This window comes from Rhinopithecus bieti, unplaced genomic scaffold, assembly GCF_001698545.2.
Source record: "Rhinopithecus bieti isolate Rb0 unplaced genomic scaffold, ASM169854v2 scaffold_25940, whole genome shotgun sequence".
NCBI classification, from domain to species: domain Eukaryota; kingdom Metazoa; phylum Chordata; class Mammalia; order Primates; family Cercopithecidae; genus Rhinopithecus; species Rhinopithecus bieti.
Window position 1 is genome coordinate 842618 of NW_016811810.1, and position 16524 is coordinate 859141.

General features: G+C 42.4%; 1 protein-coding gene across 7 annotated transcripts in view; it reads right to left on the reverse strand.

Annotated features, from left to right (window-relative positions):
- The window catches only part of TRAPPC9 (trafficking protein particle complex subunit 9), a 745023-nt gene that overhangs the window by 698115 nt on the left and 30384 nt on the right, over positions 1–16524 (reverse strand). For 4 of the 7 annotated variants that reach the window (XM_017895131.1, XM_017895130.1, XM_017895135.1 and 1 more), the window contains one exon: positions 7693–7719. The exons of the other annotated variants lie outside the window; for them this stretch is intronic. In XM_017895131.1, coding sequence (XP_017750620.1) covers positions 7693–7719 — 27 coding nt within the window. The remainder of the gene's footprint in view (positions 1–7692; positions 7720–16524) is intronic. 7 annotated transcript variants of the gene reach the window in all.

The window sequence follows — 16524 nt, forward strand, 5'->3', positions numbered from 1 at the left end:
CTATGCAGCCATAAAAAAGGATGAGTTTGCGTCCTTTGTAGGGACATGGATGCAGCTGGAAACCATCATTCTTAGCAAACTATCACAAGAACAGAAAACCAAACACCGCATGTTCTCACTCATAGGTGGGAACTGAACAATGAGATCACTTGGACTTGGGAAGGGGAACATCACACACCGGGGCCTATCATGGGGAGGGGGGAGGGGGGAGGGATTGCATTGGGAGTTATACCTGATATAAATGATGAATTGATGGGTGCTGACGAGTTGATGGGTGCAGCACACTAACATGGCACAAGTATACATATGTAACAAACCTGCACATTATGCACATGTACCCTAGAACTTAATGTATAATAAAAAATAAAATAAAATAAAATAAAAAAATAAAAAGCATTACCATTGAACTATAAAAAAAAAAATTAACCCCAAAAAAAGTATAAAATGATATTCTGAAAACTCAAAACATTGCTAAAAAAAAATTAAAGAAAGTAAATGTTGAAAAGACATCCCATGTCCATGGATTAGAAGATTTAATCTTCTTAAAATGGCAATATTCTCCAAACTGATCAACAGTATGGAGACTCTCTATCAAATCTCTATCAAAATCCCAGCTGGATTCTTTGTAGAAAATGACCATCTGATCCTAAAATTCATATGGAAATTCAAGGGATCCAGAATAACCAAAACTATCTTGAGAAGAAAGTAACAAATTTAGAAGACCTATACTTTCCAATTTCAAAATTTACTACGACCTACCTGGGGTGGGGGTGGTATGGGTAATGTTTTAATTTATTTATTTTCTTTACCTTTATTTTCTAAATTCTTTATAATGCAGATGAGTTTTACAATTAGGAAAAAATATGGTTTGTTTTTACTTTTTTTTTTCTTTCCAACTTTTATTTTATGTTCAAGGGGTACATGTGCAGGTTTGTTACATGTGTAAGTTATTTTTTAAACATGCACACCTACTCCTTGGAAAAAAAAAAATGTATAAAGAGGTAAACAGGCCGGGCGCGGTGGCTCACACCTGTAATCCCAGCACTTTGGGAGGCCAAGGCAGGCGTATCACCAGGTCAGGAGATCAAGACCATCCTGGCTAACACGGTGAAACCCCATCTCTACTAAAAATACAAAAAACTAGCCAGGTGTGGTGGCGGGAGTCTGTAGTCCCAGCTACTCGAGAGGCTGAGGCAGGAGAATGGCCTGAACATGGGAGGCGGAGCTTGCAGTGAGCCGAGATCGCGCCACTGCACTCCAGCCTGGGCGACACAGTGAGACTCTGTCTCAAAAAAATAAAATAGGCCGGGCGCAGTGGCTCAAGCCTGTAATCCCAGCACTTTGGGAGGCCGAGACGGGCGGATCACGAGGTCAGGAGATCGAAACCATCCTGGCTAACACAGTGAAACCCCGTCTCTACTAAAAAATATGAAAAACTAGCCAGGCGAGGTGGCGGGCGCCTTAGTCCCAGCTACTCGGAAGGCTGAGGCAGGAGAATGGCGTGAACCCGGAAGGCAGAGCTTGCAGTGAGCCAAGATCGCGCCACTGCACTCCAGCCTGGGCGACAGAGCGAGACTCTGTCTCAAAAAAAAATAAATTCATAAAAAATAAAAAATAAAATAAAAATAAAAGAGGTAAACAAATATCTAGTGAAAATAACTTATAAATAAGAGTATATTTAAGTTTTCATAAATGGAAAATTTAAAAGCAAAAACCCATCAAGTTCTTAGGGAAATGTGTATAACATATAAAAACAAATTCATTTTCAAAAGTTCTAATTGACTAATGAAAACCCAACAAACAGCCAGGCGTGGTGGCTCATGCCTGTAATTCCAGCACTTTGGGAGGCCAAGGCGGGGGGATCACAAGGTCAGGAGTTCAAGACCAGCCTGGCCAATATGGTGAAACCCTGTCTCTACTGAAAATACAAAAACTAGCCGGGCATGGTGGCAGATGCCTGTAGTCCCAGCTACTTGGGAGGCTGAGGCAGGAGAATCACTTGAACCCAGGAAGCGGAGGTTATAGTGAGCCACGATCGGGCCACTGCACTCCAGCCTGGGTGACAGAGCGAGACTCTGTCTAAAAAAAAAAGAAAAGAAAAGAAAACCCAACAAAGAGAAAATCACATTTGATAGTCAACTTTAAACACATGGAGAGGAATAGGCCTAGAAATCACAGCACCAGCCAGGTACTGTGGCTCACGCCTAAATTCCTAGTGCTTTGGGAGGTTGAAGCAAGAGGCTTGCTTAAGGCCAGCAATTCAAGGTATCACAGCTCCTGTAATTCAGATATTAACTCAATATAATGGAAGGAAATCTTTCCCTAGGAGACAGTGGAATTCGGTGCATAAGACAGGATAAACTCAGCCCAAAGTGCACTAGCCACAGTGATGATTTTTTAAATAGAATTCTAAAGTTAGAATATTGTTGAAAAGCTGCCAAATTCTCTGAAAGACAGAAACACATGCATGAACACACATAATATAAAGTCTACCCCATGCTGCATATAAATGCTAGTTTATTTTTGTTTACTCATGGGCACTAATTACTTTAATGGAGGCAGAATATTTTAATTATGACAGGTAATCAATATTACATGACTTGTCAAATCTAGTTAACGAATTTACTCTGTTGTATAACCATAATACATCTAAGACATCTAAACGCAGTGAAAATGCCTTTGTGTATTTTTGTTGTCTGGAAGTCTTTTAAAACTTCCAGGCTTTTTCAGTACCTCTGAGAGATACTTCTATATGATTTTTTCCCTTGTGAAACAAACAACAGATACTGTTGTCAAAATTCTGTCATTGTCCACAGTGACTGAAGACCGCCATACTCCAGCTAATCCGCTGGACAATGAGGCACTATGCTGGACACTATGAGCGAACAACAGGAAAAAAAGGAAGACAACGACCCTATTCTAGAAAGGCTTACGATCTGTGTTAACACTGGGGATGTTTTCCTTTAGCTAACGAAATGGAATCAATCAAATACTGTTTTTGAACTTTCCATAGTCATGGCGCTACTTTTATTAGTGTGATGAGCAGAAAAGCCTTAAATGGCTTTGTTAGGTCAACTAGCAACAACCATCACTGGAGAGTAAGTAATGCAGAAATTAACTGATAGTAATGATTCTGCCTGCATCAGACCAAAAATAAACCTATGCTGAACTCTGCAAGGTGAATGAAGAGATGAGGTCCCTCATGACAAAAAAAAAGGGGGGGGGGGGGGGGGCAAGAAATCAAATAAGCAAAGAGTTTTCAATAAATGATTCCCTATAAAAAACAATAGAGCATGGTGGTTAAGAGGATAAATCCTGGGTACAAACTCATGGGTTTGAATGCCCACTTCACCACTTACTAACTATGACCCTCACTCAGCAAGTCAGAGAACCTTCCTGCATCTCAGTTTCCCCATCTATAGACTAGGGATAACAACAGTACCTGTCTCCTAGAATCGTGAAGATTAAATTGCTTTAGGTGTAAAGTTTATACATAGCATCTTAAGTCGCAGATATGACATCAAAAGCATAGGAACAAAGACAACATTAACTGGATTTCATCCAAATTTAACACTTGTATGCTTCAAAGGACGCCATATCAAGAAAATGAAAAGATAACACGTAGAATGAAAGAAAAATCTTGCTAATCATATATCAGATAAAGGACTCATATATAGAATATATAAAAAACCGTTACTGGCCAGGTGCAGTGGCTCCTGCCTGAAATCCCAACACTTTGGGAGGCCAAGGTGGGTGGATCACCTGAGGTCAGGAGTTCAAGACCAGCCTGGTCAAAATGGTGAAACCTCATCTCTACTGAAAACACGAAAATTAGCCAGGCATGGTGGCAAGTGTCTGTAATCCAAGATTCTCAGGAGGCTGAGGCAGGAGAATCGCTTGAACCCAGGTGGTAGAGGTTGCAGTGAGCCAAGATCACGTCACTGCACTCCAGCCTGGACAACAAAGCAAGATTCCGTCTCAAAAAAAAAAATAAGCAAAGAAACTGTCACAACTCAACAATAAAAAGACAAAAAGACAACCCAATTTAAAAATAAGTAACTATCTAAATACATATTTTTTCAAAGAAATATAGAGATGACAATAATCACATGAAAAGATGCACATCATTAGCTATAAGGGACATGCAAACCCAAACTACAATGAGACACCAGGATGGCCACAATCAAAAAGGTAACAAGTACTGACAAGGAAGCAGAGAAATTAGAACTTGCAGTCATTACTAGTAGGAATGTAAAGTGGTACGGCCACTTTGGAAAACAATCTAGCAGTTTCTGAGAAAGTTAAACGTTGAGTTGCCATATGACCCAGCAACTCCCCATCCGAGGCATACACATAATAGAATTTAAAACATATGGGCCAGGCACGGGGGCTCACACCTGTAATCCCAGCACTTTGGGAGGCTGAGGCGGGATCACCTGAGGTCAGGAGTTCAAGACCAGCCTGGCCAACATGGTGAAATCCCATCTCTAGTAAAAATACAAAAAAAATTAGCCAGCCTTGGTGGCGAGCGCCTGTAATCCCAGCTACTTGGGAGGCTGACGCAGGGGAATCGCTTGAACCCAGGAGGTGGAGGTTGCAGTGAGCCAAGACTGTACCACTGCACTCCAGCCTGGGCAACAAGAACAAAACTCCATCTCAATCAATCAATCAAACAATGTCCACACAAATGTTTATAACATCATTATTCATAATAGCCAAAAGGTACAAACGATACAAATGTCCATCAACTGATGGAATGGAAAAACAAAATATGTATATATATATATATATATATATATATACACACACACACACACACACAGAATGGAATATTATTCTGCAAGAAGAAAAATAAATGCATACTGACACAATGCATACCGACACATGCTGTACGGATGAACCTTGAAACGTACAGTAAGTGAAAGAGGCCAGTCACAAAAACGACATACCATTATATGTGTGATGCCATTTACATGAGAAGTCCAGAACAGGCAAATAACAGAGAGAGAAAGTAGCTTACTAGTTGCTTGGGGGTAAGGCAAGGACATAGGCAAAGGAGAGTGACTGCTAACGGGTACACGGCTTCCTGTTGGGGTTGTGAGAATGTCCTAAAACTGATTGTGGTGAGGATTGCACAACTCTGTAAATATACTAAAAGTGACTGGATTTTACCCTTTAAATAGGTAAACTGCATTAAAACTAGTTTGTTTGTTTGTTTGTTTAAAAAAAAGCACCTTACAACATTGTCTCTCACATAGTAAGTGCAAACTGCTAATTTTTATTACAGGAAGAAGAAACTCTCCTCAACATGAAAATGGAAAAAGCAACTATGAGTTAACTAAAATTATCCAAAAGATCATTTTATGTAAAGTAGTTGCTAAATGTACATGAAATGTTTAGAAATTAAATTTAAAAAAAAAAAAAGAGGCCAGGCATGGTGGCTTATGTTTGTAATCACTTTGGGAGGTAAAAGCAGGATTGCTTGAGGCCAGGACCAGCCTGGTCAACACAGAAAGACCCCATCTCTATGAAAAAATTCAAACATTAGCTGGGCATGGTGGTGCACACCTGTAGTCCCAGCTACTCCAGAGGCTGAGGTGGAAGAACTGCCTGAGTCCAGGAGTTCCAGGGTGCAGTGAGCTAGGTTCGCGCCTGTGAATAACCATTGCACTCCAGCCTCGGCGGCAGAGTGAGAACCTGTCTCCCAAAAAAAAAAAAAAATGAAATGAAATGAAAGGAAAGGAAAAAAAAAAGCAAGAAAAAAGAGTTTTAAGAATCACGTCACTTTAAAAATGCAGATAAAGAACACAAAGGCCTAGCTGCTAGAAATGCAGGGAGGGGAAGCTTAGTTCTTAGGATAAGAGATTGAGGACCCCCCCGAAAACCGTGAAACTCTTCTTCTGGTTTTGGAAACGGTGGTGGGGAAAGCTGGGAGGAAAAGAATTTGGAAACAGCTTGCTTCAAACATTATGTCCATTTAAAACTCAAAAATGAAATGAAAGTGATGTAATTTTGTGATAGCTTCATGTGAATGGGTTTTCCAGGAGCTGAACACTTTTACAACCCCTGAGAGAGCGTTAGCTATTCAGACGGAGAGGCTGTGGAGAAGCAAATTGCATTGCTCCTAGGAGCTGGGAAGATTCCCTACCAGCACTGTCACTGCTAACACATTTGCAAGGGTTTAGAAACCACCAACGCTTGAAAGACAGATACGATTTCAGTAGCGAGTCAGTCCTGATGCAAAGGTCCCCGCGAGCAGAGGCCAGAAGGCATTAGCAGGAACTGGGGTGGCCTGGAAGGCAGGAACCAGAACGTGGGGCCAGGACAGCATCTCATTCTCTTTACTCGCTCTCCCATTGGTAAAGAGAAGTCAGGTCCACACGTTTCTCATTTGGGACCATGACAGAGGATGTCCTCACACATCAAACACTGGTTTCTGGGTCCTTCCTGGCGGTTTTCACCTCTACAGCAGGACCCTGATGCACCCTTGAATAACAAACCTACAGAATCTCCTCACTTTTCCTCCCAGCACTCTAAACTCAATTTCACCTCTACACAGCCTTACCTTGAAAAGCTTCAGAAATCTTTTTAAAATGCCTTATCTCAACAAACGCCTGATTTTCCTTACAGCTCTGAGCTACTTCTACATGGTGGACACATCTAATTCTCCTACAACTAATGCGACTGACACACTGCAATGCGGTATTTTATAGCAGGCATAACCAGCCAAACTGGGGCTCAGCAACTCATACTGGTCAAATACCAGTATATTCAACATCCATTTCATTTGTCATCAGTGTTGGCGGGGCTTTCAGCACCTCAGTGGCACAAAGTCTACCCTCCTGACTGTCCCCCAGATGTCTTCTCATCAGCAACTCAGTTCTCCTGAAACCCAAACTAAGTATTTATTGTCCTTTCTCTACACATTCCACAAACCCCATCAGGAAACTTAGCCACTGGCCTAGAGAAAGGAGTAAATGCAAATATTAAAACCAACGCCTGCAAACCTGAGGCAACTTCATTTCGGAACCAAGATGCACGAGGAGATGAAAGCGAACGTGTTAGTCACAAAGCCTGCGTAAGCACGGCCATCTGATTTCAATTCTAGGCTGTTTTCATTTTGTACTATTTACCCTGTCATTGTTTCTCATTAAGTCAGAAAATAATAGAGCCCAGCATGAAATAATTAAGCAGTGTAATAAAAGAGGTTTTTGCTGTATTAATTACAGAAGATATTACAAAGGGAAAGAAAAATCTGCCTCTGTAAAAAACTACAAGATTTCTTTCCCTGTTAAGAACACAGAGATGAAATGCAGTAGAGAATGACTCACGTGGAAGGGAGCACAAGCCACAAATCAGAGCAAAGTCATGATTACAGATGAATTCAAAATTAACATGACAAACATGCTCAATGCATTCAAAGAATGAGAGGCACAATTCTCCAACCATTCACTTAGCCATGCTAGAGGAAGAAGCCTCCAAGCCTCCTCTTCAACAGACAACGTAAAGCAAAGGGGCGCCCATCAAGCAAGGACCCGTCAATCATCAGGCTTTTAACAGTTCTGATTTAAAGTTACTTAAATCAGAATATTCCAAAGATCATCATCCAGAAATTTTAACCATTCATTCACATCACCATGAAACAAGCACTTAAAAAATAACCAAAATAAACTAAACACATAGATCATGTACCTGGATCAATGAGAACTTCCTGTGCCCCTGGAAGAAAGAACAGATTATGGTATTTTATTTGGAAAACAAAACTACTTTTAAAAATAACTACTAAAACACATTTCATAATTCACATAGCCTGGAGAAAAATCTGCCTTGTGTCTGATCAGAAAAGCAGTTCTGAGGAACGGTATGTTACAAGTGTGGTGCCTTTTGCTTCAGACAGGAAAAGATAAAAGAAAAGCTACTATTACTCATACCCTAAACAAATTGTTAAGTGCCTCCTCACCTCTCTGCCTTCCCACTTTCTATGTTCATGCTCCCAGCTCTTCTTCTTTTTTTTTTTTTTTTTCTTTTCTGAGACACAGTCTCGCTCTGTCGCCCAGGCTGGAATGCAGTGGCATGATCTCGGCCCACTTCATCCTCCGCCTCCCGGGTTCCAGCAATTCTCCTGCCTCAGCCTCCTGAGTGGCTGGGATTACAGGAGTGCACCACCACGCCCGGCTACTTTTTGTTGTTGTTGTTGTTGTTGTTGTTGTTGTTGTTGTATTTTTAGTAGAGACAGGGTTTCACCATGTTAGCCAGGCTGGTCTCAAACTGCTGGGATTACAGCCATGACCCACTGTACCCGACTTCCCAGCTCTTCTTAAACAAATATGAGAATTCCTTATTTCCACAAATAAGCCAAGTGACAAAGGATAACTATTTGCACAAATGTATGTCAGCAACCTAGAATGGGGGAGAAAAGGTGCCAGAGGCTCTATGGAACTTTTCACAACCCCCCTAAAATACCTCTCTCCTCTCTCTCTCTCTCTCTTTCTCTCTCTCACACACACACATGCACACACACAACAGGATACTTCATCAAGTTAAAGATTTCCAACTTTTAAGAAGCTAGCTTTGTAGTTAGTTTAAAATACAAAACCATTAACTTCACTATTATGAAGAAACTTTTGAAAGCCTTGCTGGTCTGCTAAACTACCCAAATATCTGTGTGATCCAATTAGACTTCTCTATAGAATGCAATTTCCCATCATGGCAAAACACACCTCAAGAGGTACTGGTTCCAAGAGTCATGTTTATCATTAGCTATTCTCATTTTTAAACATGTTAAGAAGATTCAAAAAGTATGTCCCAATAATCTTATGGAAATAGCACATCTATTCAATTGTCTACACAGAGAAGAGGCCCCATGATTATGATGCTATTTAAGAGCTATTTTGTGTACAGTCATCTCTGTTTGTAAATGCAGACTAAAAATCACTGCAATCTTGAAGCCACCATTAAAATAAAAAACAGGTGTTTTCCATTGAATAACACCTTTATGCCAAGCATGATGCTTAACAAATACCATGTATGACCTTCAGAGCAACCCTACAAAATAAACAGGTATTAGCCCTCACTGTCTATGGGGAGACGGAAGCCCAGAGGAGCCGAGGGAAGCCCCACCATCGCACAGGCCACGACACCAGGTCCCAGGTCTGCACTGAGCAGACATTCAGCTGCACAGACCTTGAGGACGTCTGGATTACCAGATAATCCTACAAACGTTTTGTTCTGTGAAGAACCTGGCGAAATATATTATACTATGCCATGTCCTTTAGATAGGGGACATGAATTAAACCTTTGATGCCTCGGAGTTATTATCACAATCATCAATCATTTGATTATTAGTATCATCAGCCTCTAGTGGACTGATTTCACATTAACCAAACTTGCAAGAGACTGATGTAGGAAAACTGGAGGTTTAACCATTAATGTAATAAGGGACACAAAATTATCAATCAAACCAAAATATCAGGGCTCAATGATTTTCTCTTCAAAGGCCAAATCACCGGCAGGAGGTAAGTAGAAGTCAGGTCCATACATCTCATTTGGGACCGTTACAGAGGATGCCCTCACATACCAAATGCTGGTTTCTAGGCCCTTTCCTAGTGGTTGTCACCTCTACAGCAGGATCCTGGCACCTGAATAACAAAGCCTAACACCACCACCCCTGTCTACAAGACGAAGGGAGGAGGCCGATGCTTCAGTTTGTTCCTGTTCTAAGATGAGCCTCTGTGAGCCTCTGTCTTTCATTTTTATTTAGGGGCATTAAAGTGTTCAGATGGGGAACTGAATACCACTCCCTTCCCTGAAACAGAATTCAGTAGTTGTATTTTGTTGAAATATAAATCAAGGCCGGGCACAGTGGCTCAAGCCTGTAATCCCAGCACTTTGGGAGGCCGAGATGGGTGGATCCCGAGGTCAGGAGATTGAGACCATCCTGGCTAACACGTGAAACCCCGTCTCTACTAAAAAAAATACAAAAAACTAGCTGGGCAAGGTGGCGGGCGCCTGTAGTCCCAGCTACTCGGGAGGCTGAGGCAGGAGAATGGCGTAAACCTGGGAGGCGGAGCTTGCAGTGAGCCGAGATCGTGCCACTGCACTCCAGCCCGGGCGACAGAGCAAGACTCCGTCTCAAAAAAAAAAAAAAAGAAAAGAAATACAAATCAAGTTCATCTAGAAAACTCCACTTTCTCTGAACAGGAGTTTTCTAGATGAATTTGATGGACTAAAGTTCTGTTACAAGGAGAAACCTGCTGCCTACACAAATGATCAATGCAAACCGCCGTGCACTCTCTGTGGACAGTGCAAACTGCCGTGCACTCTCTGTGACAGTGGCCAAGACACAAATGCCAATGCTGCATAATTCTCTCTGCCCCACCCTTTCCACACGGGCCAGCCCGCTGACTGATGTATAGATGTACACATGGAACTATAGACATGCTGATACCTCAAACGCCTGAAGCCAATCTACCAACGCTCAGCCCGACTGCCAGGGGTTTTTTGTTTTTCTGTTTTGTTTTTTTTGAGACGGAGTCTCACTCTGTCGCCCAGGCTGGAGTGCAGCGGTGTGATCTTGGCTCACTGCAACCTCCGCCTCCCAGGTTCAAGCAATTCTTCTGCCTCAGCCTCCTGAATGGCTGGGACTACAGGCACGCCACCACTCCCAGCTAATTTTTTTAAATTATTTTTAGTAGACACAGAGTTTCACCATATTGCCCAGGCTGGTTTTGAACTCCTGACCTTGTGATCTGCCCGCCTTGGCCTCCCAGGGCTGGGATCACAGGTGTGAGCCACTGCACCCGGCCAACTGCCAGGGTTTAAATCCCAGCTCTGCCACTTACTGGCTCCATAACCTTGGTCAAGTTCCTCAACCTCTCTATGCCTCAGTTTCCACATCTGCAAAACTGGGATAATAATCCAACCTCCCTTACCTGGTTATTGTGAAGATTAAAGGGTTAAATTGGTTTATGCAAAATGTGTGTAGAGGCCGAGGCGGGTAGATCACTCAAGGTCAGGAGTTTGAGACCAGCCTGGCCAACACGGTAAAATCTCTACTAAAAATACAAAAATTAGCTGGTCATGGTGGTGCACACCTGTAATCCCAGCTACTTGGGAGGCTGAGGCATGAGAATTGCTTGAACCCGGGAGGCGGCAGTTGCAGTGAGCCAAGATTGTGCCATTGCACTCCAGTCTGGGCAACATAGTGAGACGCCATCTCAAAAAAATAAAAATAAAAATAAATAAAATGTGTGTAGCACATTTTAAGTGTTCAACAAATGTTATCAGTCGGGTGTGGTGGCTCACACCTGTAATTCTAGCACTTTGGGAGGCCAAGATGGGCAGATCACCTGAGGTCAGGAATTCGAGACCAGCTTGGCCAACATGGCAAAACCCCGTCTCTACTAAAAATACAAAAATTAGCTGGGCATGGTGGCAGGTGCCTGTAATCCCAGCTACTTGGGAGACTGAGGCAGGAGAATCATGTGAACCTGGGAGGCAGAGGTTGCAGTAAGCCGAGATCGCGCCATTGCACTCCAGCCTGGATGACAGAATGAGACTCCATTCCCCTCTCCAAAAAAAAAAAAAAAGTTATCTGTTACAGTGATTTTACAAATCTCCCTTCTAATCATCCTTTGTATTTCCTTGCTAGTCTAAATAGCAAAAGATATCACTGTTTCTGTGTTTACAAAGAAAGAACTGTCACCCCATGACCTGCTTAAACTGAGGGGAAGACAGCACTTGCTCCCCACTCCTCTGGTTTCCACAATAAAGGCTTTATCCTAAGCAATGCTGACCTCTTGCCCACCCCATCCCTCCCCACCCAAGGGGAGTGAGTTGTGAGATGAGTTTGTGAGACAAGCTGGGCACATGAACCCCTTCTTTCGCCCTTGGGTGCTACACTCAGGAAGCACAGGGGATGCTCTGCTCCACCATGTCTATGTCTGACAGGGACAGGGCCCCTCGTAGGAAGGCCCGCTGTGGCCCAGAGCCACCAGATCTTGGATATACAGTAGTAGGATGCCCATTTTTCTTCATCCCTCAAATTCATGGAAAATGTGGGGGTTGTTTTTCGTTTTTTAAGACAAGGTCTCGCCCTGTCGCCCAGGCTGGAGTGCAGTGGCAGAATCTCAGCTCACTGCAACCTCTGCCTCTTGGGCTCAAGCAATCCTCCCACCTCAGCCTCTTGAGTAGCTGAGACTATAGGCCAACATTCCCCGCTAATTTTTTGTATTTTCTGTAGAGACAGGATTTCATCATGTTACCCAGGCTGGTCTCAAATTCCTGGGCTCAAGCGATCCACCCACCGTGGCCTCCCAAAGTGCTAGGATTACAGTTGTGAGCCACTATGCCTGGCAGAGAATGTGGTTTCATCACTAATAAGGGCGGCATTTTTATTCTCTACCTGCTTACTCTTGTCTCGTCTCTCAATTGCTTGTTGAAGAAAACAAGAGCGTTATTGTTGGGCCCCTTTAAGCCCCAACATATACTAATCCGCAAATAATTCTGTGGCTTGGGTAGGGTCAAGATGCCTATATAACGGCCATGTCTCTAAACCTGCCGCTAAATTATGGGTATAAGAACTACTGACCCTCCTCAAGTATTTCCTTCATTTTCTAACTGAGTCTTTCTTCATGAAAACATTTTTCCTATTTCAATGCCTTAGTAATTTCCAGACACTATAAAATGATGACTTCATATAAAATAATAGCTAATGGTCATGAGGTATTTTATGAAATGACCACCATGCTAAACATTTTGCACACATTCTAATCCTCACAATTCTACAAAGCAGAAATTAGGAGCCCCTACTCACAGATGCAGAGCAAGGAGGTGGGGGGCACCTGGGAAAGAACTGTAGGACCTGTGTTCAAACACAAGTCAGCTGAATTAGGCTTTTCCATGACACCACACCACCACCCACTAGCAAACATGCAAAAGTGGGTGCAATACTCAGGGAGTTCCAGATTCCTTTCAGCTTTAAGGTGCTCCAGATGGTTTCTATCTCTTTTATAAATCCTGGCTGACTGGTTTCTAACACTGGAGAAAAAGTCCAATTTCACCACTGTCCACTTTACACATCTGAAATTTTCATGCTGAAATGACATAATAAAATAACTAGAATATTTTCCAGGTATCCAAATATAATGGGCATAGTGCTATTCTAAAGTATTAAACAACAACAACAACAAAATTCAGATGAAGGAAGCCTTGTTTAAATCTTCTTTCACCAAAAAATAAATAAATAAATAAATAAATAAATAAATCTTCTTTCACCAACAGGAAAATTAGGACATTAAAAATATATATATGTACAACAGCGCCACCTATGGCCAGAAAGGTCTTTCCAAGTTGCTGAAAAAAAAAGGAACAAATTTAATTGTTGGCATAATAAGAAATGATCAACAGGGCTTTTTAAAACACGACGCTCAGAGACCATAACTAAAAGTGTAGCTAGCACATACTGAAATCTGCTTCAAGGAAGGGACCAGTATTCACTATTTAATCCAAAATTTTAACACTCCTAAATATAAACAGAAGACACAGACTCATAGAAACTAATCTTAGAACAGGAAGAAAACTCGAGCATCTGGCCCACTCTCTTCATTCTACAGGTAGCAAGGTTGAGACCCAGAGAATTTGTTCTTCTAGCAATCAGTGGCAAACCTTTTTCCTAGTCCTTGGATTTTGCACTATACCAAAAGCCACCTTAATCTATACCAACCCTACAATCATAAAAGTCATGTCTGGATGGGCGCTGTGGCTCAGCTTGTAATCCCAGCACTTTGGGAGGCCAAGGCGGGCGGGTCATGAGGTCAGAAGATCTAGACTATCCTGGCTAATACGATGAAACCCTGTCTCTACTAAAAATACAAAAAATTAGCTAGGCGTGGTGGCAGGTACCTGTAGTCCCAGCTACTCAGGAGGCTGAGGCAGGAGAATGGCGTGAACCCGGGAGGCAGAGCTTGCAGTGAGCCCTCCAGCCTCGGGGCAGAGCAAGACTGTCTCAAAAAAAAAAAAAAAAAAAAAAAAAAAAAAAGCAGTCACGTCTGTATATTTCAGTCAGTAAATAGCCTAAGTGTCTTACAAAGAAATACTTCCCAAAGGACTGACAACTAACTATTGATCATACAATTTTGTTGAAATACAAACACATTTATTTATATATTAAAACAGCATAATCGGTCAAGCACAGTGGCTCACACCTGTAATCCCACCACTTTGGGAGGCCGAGGCGAGTGGATCACTTGAGTCAGGAGTTGGAGACTAGCCTGGCCAACGTGGCGAACCCTCGTCTCTACAAAAATTAGCTGGGCATGGTGGCACACACTTGTAATCCTGTTACTCAGGAGGCTGAGACACAAGAATCACTTGAGCCCGGGAGGCAGAGGTTACAGTGAGCCAAGATCATGCTGCTGCACTTCAGCCTGGGCAACAGAGCAAGACTCTGTCTCAAAAAAAAAAACAAAAATCACACAGGCCAGGAGCAGTGGCTCACGCCTGTAATCCCAACACTTTGGGAGGCCGAGGCAGGCAGATTACTTGAGGTCTGGAGTTCAAGACCAGCCTGGCCAACATGGTGAAACCGTGTCTCTACTAAAAATACAAAAGTTAGCCAGGCATGGTGGCGGGTGCCTGTAATCCCAGCTACTCGGGAGGCTGAGGCAATAGAACCACTGAAACCCAGGAAATGGAAGTTGCAGTGAGCCAAGATTGAGCCACTGCACTCCAGCCTGGGTGACAGAGCGAGACTCTGTCTCAAACAAAAACAACAACAAAAACGAAACATGATCTATTCAACAATGTCCCCTTGTAGTCAATCTATAAAGGAAAAGTGATGTCAAATCAACGTTTCTACTTTTTTCATCTATTACAGATACAGAAAAAAAAAAAATCAAAATTTTCTCAATCACAAAAAAGATAAGCCTGAGGCAGGAGAATAGGATCTAGAGGCAAGGAACCTAACATTGTTTCACACCAACTTCCTACAACTAAATTGAAAGGAAAACCCTAACTTTCTATGACTAAGTAACAAAAGGACCAGAGACTGCTCCCTTTGACCTCTTCTGCATAGCAGATCGGAAATTGGCTGTCCGCAACCAATCAGACTGATTGCGGGTGGAGTCTTTGTTTGCATAGAGGTATAACTATGTCTGCTTTTCATCTGCATAGAAGCATAACTTTGCAACTTCACCTTAGCCTCGGATTGGTTCCTTTTTGCAACCAATCAGATGTGTGCACAGGAGTGTGACCTTTGTTAACTTCAGCCTCTGATTGGCTGCTTTCTGAAACCAATCACCAAGAGGTGAACATGAAGTGGCCAATGGGAAACTTCTAGAGGGTATTTAGACCCAAGAAGATTCTGTAACGGTGCCCTTGAGCCGCTGCTCGGCCCACTCCACCACTGTGGAGTGTACTTTCGTTTTCAATAAATCCCTGCTTTCGTTATTTTGTTGCTTTCTTCTTTCTTTGCTTTGTTGGGCATTTTGTCCAATTCTTTGTTCAAAACACTAAGAACCTGGACAACTTGCAGTCACGACCCTCTACCGGTGACAGGCTTATTCCATAAAAATAGCTCAGTATCAATTTGTCAAAACTTAATTGCTATGGTGAGGTGTGTGTGTGTGTGTGTGTGTGTGTGTGTGTGTGTGTGTGTGACGGAGTCTTGCTCTGTCACCCAGGCTGAAGTGCAGTGGCACGACCTAAGCTCACTGCAACCTCTGCCTCCCGGGTTCAAGTGATTCTCCAGCCTCAGTCTCCTAAGTAGCTGAAATTACAGACACAGGCCACCACGCCTGGCTAATTTTTGAATTTTTAATAGAGACGGGGTTTCACCATATCAGCCAGTCTGGTCACGAACTCCTGGCCTCAACTGATCCACCCACCTTGGCCTCCCAAAGTGCTGGGATTACAGGTGTGAGCTACCGCATCCAGCCACTATGGTCAGCTTCTGAATGACAAGTTTCTAGTAGTTTAAAGGCTTTAGTGGATTATTACAGGGCAATACGAATTTTGATATATAATATATATTCTGTATAAAAAAATTTTATATTCTTCAGCAAGGTAATTTAGGTATTCCCTATCTTACTAGAATGACACTGATTTCATCAAAACTTCATACTGCATTGAAAAACCATAATTGAACCCTTGTCACTTTAAATCATATTCATATATATGAACATACATATATTGAATGTGCATCAGAAATAAACCACCATCTTCATTATTCAAAGATGATGCTTCTAACCAATTTATGTCATTGGGACAGCTAATTTTTTTTTAAGACAGGATCTCACTATGTTGCCCAGGCTGGCCTTGCACCCCTGGGCTCAAGTATCCTCCGGTCTCAGCCTCCCAAGTGGCTAGTGGTACAAGCCACTGAGCCTGGCTTTGACCCACCAGTTAATTTTCATCGAGCCCCTTTTAGGTGCTTTGTACCCATGGTATCCAACTCTCACAACCATACAAAGTAATAGTATATATACTAATTTACCAATATACTATATACTAATATACTAATTTCAC